Below are 18,446 nucleotides of genomic sequence, written 5' to 3'. Positions count from 1 at the left end.
TGACAGAGAAGATACAGACAGAAGATCAGAGAGCGTCTCTCTTACTAAATTATATCAGTCCTAATGAAGAATAAAATGACTCCATGCTCTGATTTGTGCAACATTTTAATTTGTATAACAAAGAGGTCACATAGTGATGGTGATGAAAAGCATTCTGTTCTCCCTCACTCAAAGAGAGACATGGAGAAAGACTAGATCAGAGACACAATCAGTCCAATGTAAAGCTCTGATTCATTCTGCAAAAAAATAAAATATATCTATTGTAGTTTTCTGTGGTACATTCATAGTGATTAATTAAAGTGATTAACCTGGTCAGTCTTCTCCTGCAGCTCCTGGTTCTTCCTCTGAACTTCTCCCTCTCTCCTCTTCTTCTCCTCCTGGAGCTGAGTGAAGACACAGTGTTTCATTAAGACAACAAGGAAACACAACAACAGTGACAGACAGACAGACAGACAGACAGACAGACAGACAGACAGACAGACAGACAGTCAGTCAGACAGACAGACAGACAGACAGACGGACAGACAGACAGTCAGACATTTCACATGATATTTCACATGGTCTTGGTGTAAGATAACTTCTGATTTGAAAAATCAGATAAATTAAAATGAGGGTAAAAAGTTAAAGAAATGAACCTCAGTCTTTACCTTCTTCTCTTGTTCTTCAGCTCTCTCTCTTTTCTTCTTCTCCTCCTTGAACTTGTTCTCCCACTGGAGGGAAACAGAGATCAGATTTAGTTTGATTCAGTACTCAGGATGTAAACTGAGCTCTGATTGGCTGAAGGTTTATTATCTGTTAATAATGTGTCATATATGTGCTTGTGTTTGCTTTGAGCACATTCATACTGTAAATATATCATGTGAATACAAGCTGTAACAATCAGAGCTGTTCTTAACTGATGGATTTAAACTGTGAGCAACAAATGAATGTCATATAAAGACGATACACAAAGATTGATGAGGGAGGAAACATGAAGCTCAGTGATTCTGATCACCTGATCATTCAGTTCTCTCTGATCTCTCTCTGACTTCTTCTTCTCCTCCTGCAGCTTCTGTTCCAGCTGTAATGGAGGAGAGATGAAGAGACATTTGAACTATATAATACAAACACTCCATCATCACTGAATGAGTTCTCTGCTGATGATCTGATGATGTGATGAAACTGTGTTCACTCACAGAGAGTTCTGTTCATGTTAAATCAGTTCAGCTTCAAAATTTGATATAAATGAGTAAACAACAAAACAAATCAAATCAATCAGTGAAATATGAACCTCTGTTATCTTGGTCTCACTAGCTGTCTTCTCTGCTTTGAGCTGGTTGACATCAGCTGTCAGTCCACCAACCTGAGAGGAGAGAGAAGATATTTTATATATATGGACTTTATGACTACTTGTTACTACAATAAACATCCTGAACATATTGGAGGTCTTTGTTGACTGAGATGAGAATTTCATATAATTGATTGAACAACAAAACACATCGGATAATATGAGAAAAAACAAACATCAGTGAAATATGAACCTCTGTTTTGTTGGTTATTAAAGGATGTCAGTCAGAATCAACAATAAGACAGGACAGGACACAAACTGTATCTGCCTATACCAGCTGAGAAATATGGTAAATGAAGTCGTATTTCTAAAACACTTTTACATTCCACTGACCGCTCCAAGCTGCTTTACAACACCTGCCGCATTCACCCATTCACACACATGTAAGGTGCCAACTGCACATCAGGAGCAATTTGGGGTTCAGACAGACAGACAGAAATCTCACATAATATTCTGGTCTTGATGTAAAATAACTTTCGATTTGAAAACTCAGCTAAATTAAGAACAAAGTTAAAAGTTAAAGAAATGAACCTCTGTCTGTAGCTTCTTCACGTCTTTCTCTCTTTTCTCCTTCTCCTCCTTGAACTTGTTCTCCCACTGGAGGGAAACAGAGATCAGATTTAGTTTGATTCAGTACTCAGGATGTAACCTGAGCTCTGATTGGCTGAAGGTTTATTATCTGTTAATAATGTGTCATATATGTGCTTGTGTTTGCTTTGAGCACATTCATACTGTAAATATATCATGTGAATACAAGAAGACATTTTATATATATGGACTTTATGACTACTTGTTACTACAATAAACATCCTGAACATATTGGAGGTCTTTGTTGACTGAGATGAGAATTTCATATAATTGATTGAACAACAAAACACATTGGATAATATGAGAAAAAACAAAACACATAGAGGCTGGAAACAAATCAACATCAGTGAAATATGAACCTCTGTTTTGTTGGTTATTAAAGGATGTCAGTCAGAATCAACAATAAGACAGGACAGGACACAAAATGTATCTGCTTATACCAGCTGAGAAATACGGTAAATGAAGTCGTATTTCTAAAACACTTTTCCATTCCACTGACCGCTCCAAGCTGCTTTACAACACCTGCTGCATTCACCCATTCACACACATGCAAGGTGCCAACTGCACATCAGGAGCAATTTGGGGTTCAGACAGACAGACAGAAATCTCACATAATATTCTGGTCTTGGTGTAAAATAACTTTCGATTTGAAAACTCAGCTAAATTAAAAACAAAGTTAAAAGTGAAAGAAATGAACCTCTGTCTGTACCTTCTTCACGTCTTTCTCTCTTTTCTCCTTCTCCTCCTTGAACTTGTTCTCCCACTGGAGGGAAACAGAGATCAGATTTAGTTTGATTCAGTACTCAGGACGTAAACTGAGCTCTGATTGGCTGAAGGTTTATTATCTGTTAATAATGTGTCATTGTGAGGGACCAGAGCGGTCTCCCCACGAAAAGGGGATCAGGGCAAGCCAGACTCAGATGGTGGAAGTGGAAAACAGAGCCAGCAAGCGTCAAGTGCCAAAAAAACCAGGCTTTTTATTTTACCCAAAAATAACCCAATAAACAAACATACATACATACTTTGAGGACAACGTCAGGCAAACAAAAATGGCCGGAACATAGCCTCACACCAGGCTACTTCCACTCAGAGCTCCCGAGAGCTGAATGATGCTCCTTTAAATATGGCAGCCTGCTAAGCCCAATTGGGGCAAACCATCAATGAGGGGGAACACCAAAACCATAGTGGTCCACCCCTGACCTTATATACATAAATATATCCCACAACAATCAATACCAAATCCCCTTGTGACACAGACAATATTTCACTTGACAAACAACCATCTCTGCATAAGGATCACACAAACCAATATACAATAACAAAACAAACACCCCTGAGCGACATGGGCTATGCCCCCCTTGCCCCTCGCCCGATAAAGACCGCCCCTGCAGCGGCGCGCGCTTCCGCCGAGGAGCAGTGGATCCAGACCGGGAGTGGAGGTGAATAACGCTGAGTGTATGTGATATGATGCAGGACCAGAGTTTTTACCAGTGAACAGATGAAGTGCAGGACGAGTAGTGGGTACCTCACTACACGGCAGGATGATAGAGAAGAGTGAAAACTGTCACAGGTGAGTTGTAGGTGTGATGAATGCGAGCCGCCGCGCACTGTGTTCCCGACACCGGTCCAGGCTCACGCCACATACGATAACCCCGCATGGCACAATACACACATATCATAACCGTACACATCAACATAACATTCTCAAAGAGCCCTTCGCATCATATGCGGGAGTGTGTGCGGGTGTAGGAGTGTGCGTGTATGTGTGTACAAAGGTCCGAGAAAAGTCTCTCTTCGCTCCCTCGTGGGCCACGCCACACATCGGCGTTTCCCCCGAGGAGACTGTGAGAAGGGGGGGGGTGCTCACCTTCTCACATTTCCCTCCCCCTCTGGAGTCTCGCCAACAGGGTGGCGAGACAAAAAGTCTGCCACAGTGTGCCCGCCCGGTATTGCACCGTAAAGCGGTACGGCTGCAACGCCAAGAACCAGCGGGTAACACGAGCATTGGAGTCCTTCATGCGGCCCAACCACTGCAAGGCGCGGTGGTCAGTCTCCAACGAAAAGTCTCTAGCAAGCAGGTAATATTTTAAGGTGTCCAGTGCCCACTTCACGGCCAGGCACTCCAGCTCGACTGCAGCGTACCTGGTCTCCCGGGGAAACAGTTTGCGGCTAATGTAAGCCACAGGCTTCTTATTGTCCCCCTCACCTTGAAGTAGTACTGCCCCAAGACCAACACCAGAGGCATCAGTCTGGACAGTGAAGTGCTGTCCAAAATCAGGGCTCTGGAGCACTGGGTCCTTGCAGAGCGCCCCCCTCAAGTCCACGAACGCCTGCTCCTGCTCCTTCCCCCACTGGACCTGGGAGGAGCCCGATTTCCGGGTCAAGTCTGTCAAAGGCGCCGCTCGACGGGCAAAGTCCGGCACAAACCGGCGGTACCAACCCACCAGTCCCAGGAACGACCGTACCTCCTTCTTGGTCTGGGGCCGTTGACAGTCCAGCACCGCCTGAACTTTGTCTTTCTGTGGCCGGATCACCCCCCGGCCCAGCACATGGCCAAGGTACTGCACCTCCTCCTTTGCCAGGGCACACTTCCGCGGGTGGATGGTCAGTCCCGCCTGCTGGATGCGCTGCAACACTTCACCTAGATGACACAGATGGTCCTCCCAGGTGGCACTGTACACCACCACGTCATCAAGGTACGCTGCCGCGAAAGAGTCTGTACCCGCCAACACAATGTCCATAAGTCTCTGAAAACTGGCTGGTGCCCCCTGTAGACCAAAGGGCATCACCACAAACTGAAACAGCCCCTGCGGTGTACGAAAGGCTGTGTAAGGCCTGGCCTCCTTGGTCAGAGGCACTTGCCAGTAACCCTTACACAAGTCCAACGTAGTGATATATGATTCTTTGCCAAGGCGCTCAATCAAGTCCTCCAGCCTTGGCATGGGGTAAGCATCAAAATGCGACTGGGCGTTCACCCGACGAAAGTCAATACAGAAGCGCATGGTGCCATCTTTCTTGGGCACCAGCACCACTGGGCTGCTCCATTCACTGGAGGACCTCTCAATCACCCCCAAAGACAACATTTCCTCCACCTCAGTCTTGAGGGAGGACAGGAGACGCTCTGGCACCCGGTACATCCGCTGCCTTACCGGGGTTGTGTCTTTAAGAGGGATGGAGTGCTCCACCACGGTGGTGAAGCCCGGCCTCTCCTGGAAAAGGCCAGCAGGGATGATTGCCTCCAGCTCCCTCTGCTGGCTTGAAGTCAGATGAGACATGTCCAGGGCGGCTGACTGCTGGCCGGTGGGGAAGAACTGCTCAGGACTCTCCTCCTCCTCCACCACTGCCTGCACCCTGAGCTGCAACTCTGGCTTCCTCTCATGCCACTCTTTCAGAAGATTGACATGGAAGGTTTGCCTAGGTTTTCTCCTCCCAGGAAGGTCGATCTGATAAGTGGCTGGACCCATCTTCCGCACCACCTCGTAGGGCCCCTGCCACCTGGCCAGCAGCTTGTTCTCTGAGGTGGGCAGAAGAAGCAGAACCTTCTGACCTGGTTGAAGGCTCCTCTGCCTGGCTGCCTTGTCATACCAGGACTTCTGTTGCATCTGGGCCCGCCCCAGGTTCGTCTGCGCCAGCTCAGCCATCTCCTCCATCTTGTCCCTCATCTTCAGGACGTGGGCCAGAACACTGCAAGTCTCGGGTGACCTGGGTCCCTCCCAGGCCTCTCTCAGGACGTCCAAGGGACCTCGAACCTGTCGACCATAAAGCAGCTCAAAAGGTGAAAAGCCCGTGGAGGCCTGGGGGACCTCACGGTAAGCAAAGAGCAAGTAGGGCAGCCAGCGATCCCAGTCTTTCCCATTGGCAGCCACAAACTTCCTCAACATGCTTTTCAGAGTCTGGTTGTACCGTTCTACAAGGCCATCGGTCTGAGGGTGGTATGGAGTGGTTCTGATGCCCTTAATGCCTAGCAAACTGTAAACCTGCCTGAGGGTCTTGGAGAGAAAAGCAGTACCCTGGTCAGTGATGACTTCCTCTGGGATGCCCACCCTGGAGAATAGCTGCAACAAAGCCTGTGCTATGGGACGAGCAGAGATTTTGCGCAGTGGGAAGGCCTCCGGGTAACGAGTGGCATAATCACAAATTACCAGGATGTACTTGTAGCCTGTTTGAGTTCTCTCCAGTGGGCCTACAATGTCCATCGCTATGCGGGTAAAAGGTACCTCGATGATAGGAAGTGGCTGAAGGGGATAAGGGCTAGTCTTCCTGTTGCTCGTAAACTGGCATTCAGGGCAAGATTTACAATAGTTCAGCACATCACCATAGAGCCCTGGCCAATAAAACCTGGCCGCGATTCTCTCATGGCTCTTGGTGTTGCTTAGATGACCTGCCCAAGGAATCTTGTGACCCATCGCTAGCACCTGTTCCCTGAGTTCTTTGGGTACCACCAGCTGCTCAGCCCTGCCCTCTCCTGGCTGATGATACAACAGTCCCTCTTTAACCACATAACTTTCCCCAGACAGAGCAGGATGGACTTCTGTTTGGACATCATTAATATGGGAGACCCGGTCAAAAGCTTTCTGCAAAGTGGGATCATCCCTCTGCAGCTGCTCAAAATGGTCTGGAACCTCCCCCCACTCATCATCTGGCTGGGTAAGTGGTAGCTCCTCATTTCTTTCTACCGTCCCGACTAGCTTATTCTGTTTGCGCTGTCTGCGGGACTTCTTACCCCTCATCCTGATGGGAGCCGAGATGTCCTCGTTAAACAAAGGCAGTTCTGCCAGTTCATTGGGCTCAGGCTCACCAGTAGACACTCCGGGCCCCTGTGCTAGGCTCTGGGACCTAGTCACCACCATACTGACTAGCTGACTTGTTCCCACCAGCTCAGGCAACACAAGGATATCTTGGCCGATGACCACAGAATGGCTCAGTCCCTCAACCACACCCACAGTCATCTGGTAAGTCTGACCTCTGACCTCTAGGTAGACTTCAGCTACGGGGTACTCATGTTCATCGCCATTCACACACAAAACCCTTAATTTCCCACCCGGCACAAAGTCTCTCTTCTCCACGAGGTGGGGCTGTACTAGTGTCTGTGTGCTTCCAGTGTCCAGCAGGGTAATAGCACTCTTCCCATTAACATGGACTGATGCAGTTTGTAGCCTCCCCACAAAGCCTGTATCCCCCTCTTCTGGTCGTAGGACACAGCAATGGCTAGAGTGCTTGGGCTTCCTATTGGGACACTCTGGCTTAATGTGGCCCTCCTGATGACAGTAATAGCAAACCACTGAACCGCTGGATTTCTGTTCTGGATCTCTGGGCCTAACTGGAGGAAATGAACTCCGAGCAGGCAGTCTACTGGGCTCGCTAGTCTTTGGACCACTCCCATACCCAAACCCCTCAGACCTACCTCGTGCTGCTGGTCTGGGTTGCGCCTTCATCCGGAAGGCCTTGTGTCCACGCCGAGCCGCCATGAAGTTCTCCACCAGCTCTGCCGCCCGCTGACCATCCTAGGGATCGTGCTCCTTCACCCAGACTCTGATATCAGGGGTTAGAGTACGAAGATACTGCTCCAGGACAAGTGTCTCCGTGACCTCGTCGATCGTCTTCGTTGCTGGCCGAATCCACTTGTTGAAGAGATGCTTGAGGCGGGTGTACAGCTCACGGGGCGTCTCTCCAGGCCTGATGTCTGGCTCCCAGAACCTCCTCCGATACACCTCCTCATTTATCTCATACTTATTCAGGATGGCCTCCTTCACAAGATCATAGTCCATTGCCTGGTTCATGTCCATAGCCACATAGGCACTACGTGCTCTGTCAGACAGGTAGGGCACCAGTAACACCGCCCACTCCTGTCTTTGCCAGCGGTACGCCATGGCCAACCTCTCAAATGTGGTTAGGTATTGTTCAATGTCATCCCCCTCCTCAAACCTGGGGATCGCAGCTCTGGACCAGGTCACTGGTGCTGCTGGAGCAGGTGCTGGTCCCAGTGCTGCTGGTGCCATGGCTACTGGTGCATCTGCGGCAGGACCTGGAGCCTCCGCCTCTACAGGGGCTGCAGAAGCGCCCCCCAGTGGGAAATGGAGACCCCCTGGTTGAGGCCCGGGCGGTGGTAGAAGTGGACGCCTGCGGTCTGCATCTACATCATCCCGGAGCCGATTCAGCTGGATCTGGACACCATTCCAGCGCTGCTCCTGCTTCAGTGCCTCCCTCTCCTGGGTTTGGAGGGTCTTGACCAGCAGATGATGCAAGGTAGCCAGATCGCACCCCTCTGGCTGGTCTCCTCCCGATGCCTGGGCCCCAGCCTCGTTATCCGATTGCACCTCCTCTTCCTCCTCCTCTTCATCTCGGGTCAGCCTGGGGCATTCGATCCTCCCCCAGGCCCGGCCGTACCCACGGCCTCGCATCCCAGCTCGTCCTCGCCTTCCACCTCTTCTCTCCAGCTTCTCAGATGGTGCCACAGATCCCACCACTGCCACCAAATGTGAGGGACCAGAGCGGTCTCCCCACGAAAAGGGGATCAGGGCAAGCCAGACTCAGATGGTGGAAGTGGAAAACAGAGCCAGCAAGCGTCAAGTGCCAAAAAAAACAGGCTTTTTATTTTACCCAAAAATAACCCAATAAACAAACATACATACATACTTTGAGGACAACGTCAGGCAAACAAAAATGGCCGGAACATAGCCTCACACCAGGCTACTTCCACTCAGAGCTCCCGAGAGCTGAATGATGCTCCTTTAAATATGGCAGCCTGCTAAGCCCAATTGGGGCAAACCATCAATGAGGGGGAACACCAAAACCATAGTGGTCCACCCCTGACCTTATATACATAAATATATCCCACAACAATCAATACCAAATCCCCTTGTGACACAGACAATATTTCACCTGACAAACAACCATCTCTGCATAAGGATCACACAAACCAATATACAATAACAAAACAAACACCCCTGAGCGACATGGGCTATGCCCCCCTTGCCCCTCGCCCGATAAAGACCGCCCCTGCAGCGGCGCGCGCTTCCGCCGAGGAGCAGTGGATCCAGACCGGGAGTGGAGGTGAATATGCTGAGTGTATGTGAATGGATGCAGGACCAGAGTTTTTACCAGTGAAAAGATGAAGTGCGGGACGAGTAGTGGGTACCTCACTACACGCCAGGATGATAGAGAAGAGTGAAAACTGTCACAGGTGAGTTGTAGGTGTGATGAATGCCAGCCGCCGCGCACTGCGTTCCCGACACCGGTCCAGGCTCACGCCACATATGATAACCCCGCATGGCACAATACACACATATCATAACCGTACACATCAACATAACATTCTCAAAGAGCCCTTCGCATCATATGCGGGAGTGTGTGCGGGTGTAGGAGTGTGCGTGTATGTGTGTACAAAGGTCCGAGAAAAGTCTCTCTTCGCTCCCTCGTGGGCCACGCCACACATCGGCGTTTCCCCCGAGGAGACTGTGAGAAGGGGGGGGGTGCTCACCTTCTCACAGTCATATATGTGCTTGTGTTTGCTTTGAGCACATTCATACTGTAAATATATCATGTGAATACAAGCTGTAACAATCAGAGCTGTTCTTAACTGATGGATTTAAACTGTGAGCAACAAATGAATGTCATATAAAGACGATACACAAAGATTGATGAGGGAGGAAACATGAAGCTCAGTGATTCTGATCACCTGATCATTCAGTTCTCTCTGATCTCTCTCTGACTTCTTCTTCTCCTCCTGCAGCTTCTGTTCCAGCTGTAATGGAGGAGAGATGAAGAGACATTTGAACTATATAATACAAACACTCCATCATCACTGAATGAGTTCTCTGCTGATGATCTGATGATGTGATGAAACTGTGTTCACTCACAGAGAGTTCTGTTCATGTTAAATCAGTTCAGCTTCAAAATTTGATATAAATGAGTAAACAACAAAACAAATCAAATCAATCAGTGAAATATGAACCTCTGTTATCTTGGTCTCACTCTCTGTCTTCTCTGCTTTGAGCTGGTTGACATCAGCTGTCAGTCCACCAACCTGAGAGGAGAGAGAAGATATTTTATATATATGGACTTTATGACTACTTGTTACTACAATAAACATCCTGAACATATTGGAGGTCTTTGTTGACTGAGATGAGAATTTCATATAATTGATTGAACAACAAAACACATCGGATAATATGAGAAAAAACAAACATCAGTGAAATATGAACCTCTGTTTTGTTGGTTATTAAAGGATGTCAGTCAGAATCAACAATAAGACAGGACAGGACACAAAATGTATCTGCTTATACCAGCTGAGAAATATGGTAAATGAAGTCGTATTTCTAAAACACTTTTACATTCCACTGACCGCTCCAAGCTGCTTTACAACACCTGCCGCATTCACCCATTCACACACATGCAAGGTGCCAACTGCACATCAGGAGCAATTTGGGGTTCAGACAGACAGACAGAAATCTCACATAATATTCTGGTCTTGGTGTAAAATAACTTCCGATTTGAAAACTCAGCTAAATTAAAAACAAAGTTAAAGAAATGAACCTCTGTCTGTAGCTTCTTCACGTCTTCTTCAGCTCTCTCTCTTTTCCTCTTTTCCTCCTTGACCTTGTTCTCCCACTGGAGGGAAACAGAGATCAGATTTAGTTTGATTCAGTACTCAGGATGTAACCTGAGCACTGATTGGCTGAAGGTTTATTATCTGTTAATGTGTCATATATGTGCTTGTGTTTGCTTTGAGCACATTCATACTGTAAATATATCATGTGAATACAAGCTGTAACAATCATCATCAGTTCAGCTTCACTGTGGACTTTATTACTACTTGTTACTACAATAAACATCCTGAACATATTGGAGGTCTTTGTTGACTGAGATGAGTATTTTATATAAATGAGTGAACAACAAAACACATCAGTTAATATGATAACAAAGAAAAACACATAGAGGCTGGAAACAAATCAACATCAGTGAAATATGAACCTCTGTTATGTTGGTTATTAAAGGATGTCAGTCAGAATCAACAATAAGACAGGACAGGACGCTCATTTGACTTCAAGTAGAACAGAGAGGTGAAATAGTGATGGGGATGAAAAGCAGCAGCAGTTTGTAGATGAATCACAGTCTCAGTTGTGTGTGATTAAAGTGATCAGTGATCAGCAGAACATGTTCCAGTTGTTAGTGTGCAGCAGATCATCTCCTGAGGGAAATATCTGTCTCTGTGTTCACCAGTTAGTCTCTAACTGTGTCTGTCTGCTGTTTGCTGCTGAGCAGGTGGTGAACAGTGGCTCTTTATACATTCTGCTCTGAAACTGATGAAAACTACATCTGATATTGTTGTATTGTTGATAATATTCTGCTGTTGGTGTAAACTAACTTGTGATTGTAAAGATGTAATGTATGGTCATGGATCAGTAGTGAGAATGTGTGGATCAACACAGGAGGAGCAGCTCCTCAGGTCCAGACTCTGCTGTCCACTTCATCTGAAGGAGAACAATCCTTCCTCTGAGGACAACAATGTCAACATGTTGTCCACAGAAGACAGAGGAGGGAAACAATCCATCTGTGTCCAACTGGAGCCACCAGTGATAATGTGGAACTATATGTTCATGTGCACACAATGAATTACATCTTCATTATAAACCAGTTTATATGTTCCATATCAGTGGATCTTTCTCAGTTAAGAGCTGAAAATGGTACTTTTCTCTCAACAACAAACAAAGAAAAACAAAAGTAAAACTAAAACTATTCTTCCTTCTTTGGTTTGGACCTGATCTTAAACACAACATTCTGTTCTGGTCCATTTTCCTATGATACATAACTTAATATCTAACTATCACCTGGATGACTGAGAACCTTCATCAACATTCTGGTTTTGGACTTCACTCCTGCTTTGGACACGACCTGATTTATCTGTAGCCTGTTGTGATATTTCTCTTTTCACTTTTTTTTTATCATAAACTAAACAAATATTAAAGCAGAAAATTGTGAAGAGAAAAGTGCAGCTGTGAGACTTTTAAGAACTGAGGACAAACGAGGCCAATGTAAAGCTCTGATTCATTCTGTATTTGAATTTAATGAGGAAGAGAATAAATGAACATGTGATTATCTGTAAAGACAGTGTTCCTCCAGTCCTTCTGCTCTCAGTCTGGACCTGAACTTCACTCTGTTTGACTGATGTTTGATAAAATAAAATGTTTCTATTGTATTTTTTCTGTGGTACATTCATAGTGATGAAAACCATCATGGTCTCATTTAGACAGATTTGAAGGAGGATTAAAATGAATCAGGTAGGAGGCTGAAAATAAAAGTTCTGTAAAGAATACAAATCCAAACCTCTCTGGTCTTCTTCTGCAGCTCCTCAAGGAACCTCTGCCTGGTAACAAATGGCCACTTGGGCTGAAAGAGAAAAACAGATACACATTATTGACAAGAGAAGAAAGATTTTTTTTCTTTAATAAATGATTATATATTATATCTTATAAGTGATTTTTCATCATCTGATTTTATTGGCCTCATTGTCTCCTGACATGTTTTAATCCTGGTTCAACCATACAGCACTTTGTAACACCGTTTAGAAGTGCTGTTTAAAAAACACATTATTATTATTATCAAAATTTCCCTAAGTAAGAGTCCGACTGATTGATTTTAGATTTTAAGTATAAATGAGAAAGTCAACTATTCCTGTGGTTGGAAGTTTCACAGTTTGACCAGTAAAACTGACAGAATAAAGAAAGAATAAATTGTTCTTCTGCACGAAACCTTACAACATAGGAGGAAGACTGGACTGGATCAGACTGGACTGGAACAGACTGGACCGGATAAGCTTGGCTTCTTTCCACCTTATGAGGAAAAAGACATTTAGAGACATGTTTTATTAAAAATACATTAAAGTATGTCCATGGTTTGATCTTGAAGCTTCTCTGTGGAGTTTTAGACCTTCAGCAGCACCATGATCTGTTCTGTAGGCTTCATGCTCTACTGGACTCTGTGGGTGAAGCTCTCCTCTAACCATGCACACATCCACCCACTGAATATATACATGTGTATAATAGGGCTGGGTATCACCAGGTACCTCGCGATGCGATACTATCACGATATTTTGCCCATGATAACTATAATATCACGATACAGCGATTCTGCGATAATCGATATATTGCAAAAAATTTCATCCACGATACATCACGATATCTGTGTCACTGAAGAAATTCTGAATTTATTGACTGCACTGAATCCATTTCACAGGAATTACAAAACATTGTCAATCAATTTCACATGAATGACAGCCAAGTTAACAGAGTATACTGCACAGTGACTGTTCTTAACACACATACTGACTACAACAATCATTAAATATCTATATGTGTGGGTTTCAGAGCTACTTAAACCATTTTTAAAATTTTATTTGGTTGTATACCTATGTTAAATAAAGATAAAGCTGTCCTCCGAAGAGGGGTGGTGGGCCAAATTTTTTTTTTTTTTTAAATAATTAAATATCGATATTTGGCACCAGTGTATCGATAACGTACCTCAAGATGAAATAGAATCGATATTTTGGCACACCCCTAGTGTATAACTGGCCAATCAGAGCCTGGCTACTGATTACATGTGTTACTGTACATAAATCATGAAGATTGATAACTATCATCCTTTTTCCATCTGCAAAGGCAAAGTTTACCCACTGATTTCATTTCTCCTATGATGGAGTCACAGTCAACAAGTTAGTCAGTGAATAAAGACTTCATGTCCTGACCTCATCACATCCACCAGCCCACATCATACCTCAGACAAGACTACACAAAGAAGTGTGTCCTAAAGCCACCACCCTGTCTGGACTGTCTCTGTCTCCACCTCTGGTCCCAGAGCCAGTGAACCAGCTCCATGAAGGTTTTTACTCTCTGCTCTTTGTGTGACCAAGAATCTTTGAACTGAACTGAACAAAATGATTCAGGTGAACTGTGATTTTCACTCTACAGCAGTCCTGCACACTCAAAACTGGACTTTCACATATTGACTGTGAATCCTCTTTACTAGACCAAAACCATCAGAGACACAGCAACTCACTTCACTCTGTTCTTTCAGCTATCAATATAACACAGGTAGAGATATTTGGAAGTTGAATGTTGTGTTATAGTTTGAGAGAGTCTGCAGTGGTTCATGCTGGTTCAACACATTTTTTCATTTCAAGTCCTAGCTTTGTCTTCAGCCGTTTCAAGACCCCTGACACCAAAAGATGGTTACTGACAAATACAAGAGAATAAGAAATTCAAATTCTCCAGAGGAACATTTCTTACATTTCTTCCCCTCGCTTTTCTGTCTTATCTCTCTTTTTTTCTTTTTCTATTTTTTATTCTCCACTGATTTACTTTTATCCTAATCCCTCTGTCTGCCTGAAGTGTGCCTTCTTAAACAGGGAAACGAGGCTCTGTATTAAAATATGATCAAATATACTGAATGTCTGAACGTCCCAACATCAATTCAAGTTTGTGCTGTCATAGTTGCTGCAGATCCTGTTTCTGGATGTAAATATATTGTATCCCCCTTGCTTATAACTGTGTTGTTCCGGCTATTGCTTTTTATTTTTGCTTGCCTTTTCCCTTGTACAACACCTCCATTGGCTTCCTTACCTTTGTCATGAGCACCTCACCATCTTGGTTCATCTCTCCTATATCAGTTTCATCCCTGTGGTTCCTCTTGGTTTCTGAGTACAGATAAAGTCAGTTAGATTAAAACATAAAAGACATTTACTTGACTTGGGAATGTACCGCAGCAAAAGAGGCATAAATCCTGTTATAAAGTAAAGACTTGTGGAAATTTGACTGATTGAATTGAACATAGACAAACTACCATTTATCAACATTGTAACCAGTGGAATATGGATATGTTGTTCAAAAGACAATAACACAAATCACATCACTTTTGAAGCTTGTTTAGCTTGACATTGACGAGTAAATATAGTTAACTTGTGACTTACTGGTTTTCTTTAGTCTCCACACATAAAAGCCAAGAATCAGTATAACCAGGATGCAAACAGCCAAACTAACAGCCAAACCAGCTGTGGTAGAAGAAGAACTGGACTGAACCTCAAAGAAATCATCTGAAATGATAAAACACAGAACATAAGTGTGTGAGGTACAATCACTGTTATCTGAAGCAGAGACAGTTCATGAACATTTTATTCTCTACCTGGAACATGTATGAGTGTCTCTCTGGTCTGGTTGGTGCTGTTCTGTTGGACTCTACAGGTGAAGCTGTTGCTGTGTCTCTTCTCCACAGTCACTCTGCTGCTGACAGTATAGAGGTCATCACGACCTCTGACTGTCTCTGTAGGTCCAGCAGAGAGGAGGTTTCCCTCACCGTCCAGCCAGAACACCTCAGGTTCTGGATACCAGCCTGTAGAATCACAATGCAGAACTACTCCACTGCTGTCTTTGGTCTTCTGGACAACAGGTGAGGAGGCAGCACCTGAAGACCAGACAAGAACAACCGACAGTCACATTTATGTTCTGGGGTGACCTCTCCTGGTCATAGCGATGATGATGGCAGCAACAGAGGAAGTCAGGTGACATGACAGAGGACATTTAAACCAAGTCTGAAGCTTCCATTAGTTTCTCAAAGGATGCTGATTGGTTCAACCGCTGTGTGTTTGGCCACCAGCACACAGCTTGAAGCCAGGTGATCTCCGAAACACATCAGCCGCTCAGGGTAGCCACCATCAACCATCTGTAGTAGTTTTTATATTGAAAATTCAGGAAGAGCAAGACATCTCCTCTCACCTACAACAAGCTGAACAACATGGTCTTTGTCCAGTGCTGGAATGAAGCATCTGTATCGTCCCTCGTCAGATATTCTCACTCTGGAGAGTTTCAGTGAAATGTTTCCGCGCTTCAGTTCCTCAGTGAACACTGATGTTCTTCCCTCGTACAGTGGATGTTTTTTACTCTCCAGTTCCACTCCGTCACGCCACACATAGACAAAACTGGGGTTCAGGTCGGGTCTCGTCCACTCCACTGTCATACCAAAAGCGTCCATGACAGGGTCCAGGAAGCTCTGCAGAACGACGTCCTTACCGACTGTTGCCACGATTGGCCGAGTCGGACCGATGACATGAGTCTGACCTGGAAAGAAAACAGGCTTTTTATTTTAATTTCTGCAGCAAATGCAGATTACACTTGTTTAAGGGGGCAACATCAGAAATGTTTAATTCACCTCTACATGAGTGTATCAGGACGAGGAGCACCAGGACAGTGAAGGCACCAAACTGAAAGTTCAGGGCCGGACTGAGTCTCACATGAATCATCCTGGCGTTCTGAAAATAGAAATAAAACAAAAGGAAATGTTTATCAGAATGACGACACAGAAACAGTTTTAATTCACATGAATGATCCGGCTTTTCAACAGCTAAAACAAATTCATCGAACACCTGTTTTGTCAGGTTGATACTAACTTTCCTACTTTAATAAGTTTTACTTATTCATATGTTGCTTGTGCTTTTAACTTTGTGCTGTCATATATTGTTGTATTGTTGTTTTGCGACAAATCAGACTTAATCATCATCGGCCCCAAATCCCTCATCAAACACACACAAACAACTTCTGCCTCACCACAGACACCACCACCCTCTCCCCCTCCCCACACAGTCGCAACCTCGGAGTCATTTTTGACAACAATCTCTCTTTTCAACAACACATAAATCAAATCACCAAAACTGCTTCCACCTCAAAAACACAGCCCGTCTCCGTCCATCACTCTCCTTCTCTGCTACAGAAACCATGATCCACGCCTTCATCACTTCCAGAATTGACTACTGCAACAGCATCCTCTTTGGCACACCATCCAAACTCCTCAATAAACTTCAATACGTCCAGAACTCTGCTGCCCGCCTGCTCACCCACACCCACACCCGTGACCACATCACCCCTGTCCTCCAGAAGCTCCACTGGCTCCCCATCCCTCAGTGGATTCAATTCAAAATACTCCTCCTCACTCACAAAGCCCTCCACAACCAAGCACCCCCCTACCTTACCAATCTGCTCCACCGCCATAACCCGTCCCGCACCCTCCGTTCCTCCGATGCAAATTTCCTCACTCCACCTCACAGAACTAAGCACTGAACCCGGGCTGACAGAGCCTTCTCAGTTGCTGCCCCCTCCCTCTGGAAGTCCCTCCTCAAACACATCAGAGACTGTACAGAACTCAATACTTTCAAAACACTCACCAAAACTCACCGCTTTTAATGTATAACCTGTTTCTTTACTTTCTATTTTACGTGTGTTGTTTTTATACTTCTGTTTTAACCTGTAAAGTTTCTTTGAGTACCTGAAAAGCGTTATATAAAATAAATGTATTATTATTGTTGTTTACTGTCAACTGTGTTATTAGTGTTTTGTTGTGTTGTTTCTTATCTGTTGTCATCTTTATGTTCCTATTCTGTTTATTTGTTCTGCGTTGTGTTCGTTTCTTTGTTTGTTGTCACATTTTTGCACCTCATCTGTTGAAGTTGTGCTCTCGACATCACTGAGAAGGAGGCTCAATGATTTTACGAGATTTAGATAAAGGTTGGGTGAATGAATGACATTTGCTTTTAGATATCACTATTATGGTTCTAATTGTCCTTTATTGCTTTTATTCTTTTATTGATTCCTATTATTCATTTATTTATTTGTTCCCTCTTTTCCTTTTTTTCTCTGATCATTCCTGTTGTGTCACTGTTATTCCTGTCCCTTGTAGTTAATCATATTGAGTTTTTGTGTTTATACATTTTCTGTTCTGCCTTCTTGTTTTAACTTCACCTCAGACGACTCTTCCTTGTGTTAGTCTTGTCTTGACTACTGTTTATTCTGTAATATTGTCTTCCTTCCTCTGTTCCAAAAAATATAGAAATAAAGTTTATTATTCAAAGTAAACAACAGAGGGGTTTAATAACGTTTTCATTGTTCTTCTAATAACATTTAAAACCCTCAGCTTCGGGTTTCACATCACAATCATCAGCTGTCTGATATAAATATCCATAACCCTCCTCAGTGTGTAACAGCTGACCTGCAGCGCCCTCTGCTGGTCGTTCACTCACACGTCACCTTCATGTCAGCAGGTGAATTCAACTGGAACGAGGCTGGTGTGTGAATCCAAACACACTGAGTAATTTGATGCCCTAGGCAGATCTTAGCCAGCGCCCTCCTGCATCGCAGTCAGTTTCACAATCAATTTTCATACCCTCACAGAAACTGCATGTATGTATTCAAGATTTTATTTCTTTTAAAAATATCACAACAAACAAATACTGAGGAAAGAAACAAGTGATGAAAATACAATATAAATAAGACATTGTGCAAACATATTATCTCTCAGCCTCAGAGTGTCGTCTCTCACTTATCTATTGTCAGCCGCTTTGCAAAACAACCTCCAACTCCTTCCATGTTGCCATGTGGGTATTGTGCTCCTGACTATCTTCATGAACCTTCAGCTAGTGACTTGCATTGTTCCAGTCCTTTAGTCCTTCATTATTAAGTCTGTATTCTTTTGGAGAAAACATTTGGCAGCA

The 18,446-nt window shown here is 44.5% G+C and overlaps 1 protein-coding gene across 5 annotated transcripts in view; it reads right to left on the bottom strand.

Annotated features, from left to right (window-relative positions):
• Window positions 1-18,446, bottom strand: part of LOC115589796 (butyrophilin subfamily 3 member A2-like) — a 69,940-nt gene that overhangs the window by 49,675 nt on the left and 1,819 nt on the right. For 4 of the 5 annotated variants that reach the window (XR_003985597.1, XR_003985598.1, XR_003985599.1 and 1 more), the window contains exons 2-5: window positions 16,115-16,214; window positions 15,682-16,023; window positions 15,092-15,370; window positions 14,880-15,002 (exon numbers count right to left, since the gene is read on the bottom strand). Coding sequence is in view for 2 of the 5 variants with exons in the window: in XM_030430954.1 (XP_030286814.1) it covers window positions 14,880-15,002; window positions 15,092-15,370; window positions 15,682-16,023; window positions 16,115-16,205 (835 nt within the window). In the remaining 3 variants the exon portion in view is untranslated. The remainder of the gene's footprint in view (window positions 1-14,879; window positions 15,003-15,091; window positions 15,371-15,681; window positions 16,024-16,114; window positions 16,215-18,446) is intronic. The other variant, XM_030430955.1, reaches the window with a different exon arrangement.

Source organism: Sparus aurata, chromosome 10 (assembly GCF_900880675.1).
Source record: "Sparus aurata chromosome 10, fSpaAur1.1, whole genome shotgun sequence".
NCBI classification, from domain to species: domain Eukaryota; kingdom Metazoa; phylum Chordata; class Actinopteri; order Spariformes; family Sparidae; genus Sparus; species Sparus aurata.
Note: the sequence above shows the minus strand (reverse complement) of the source record. Positions and strands in the feature narration are given on the sequence as shown.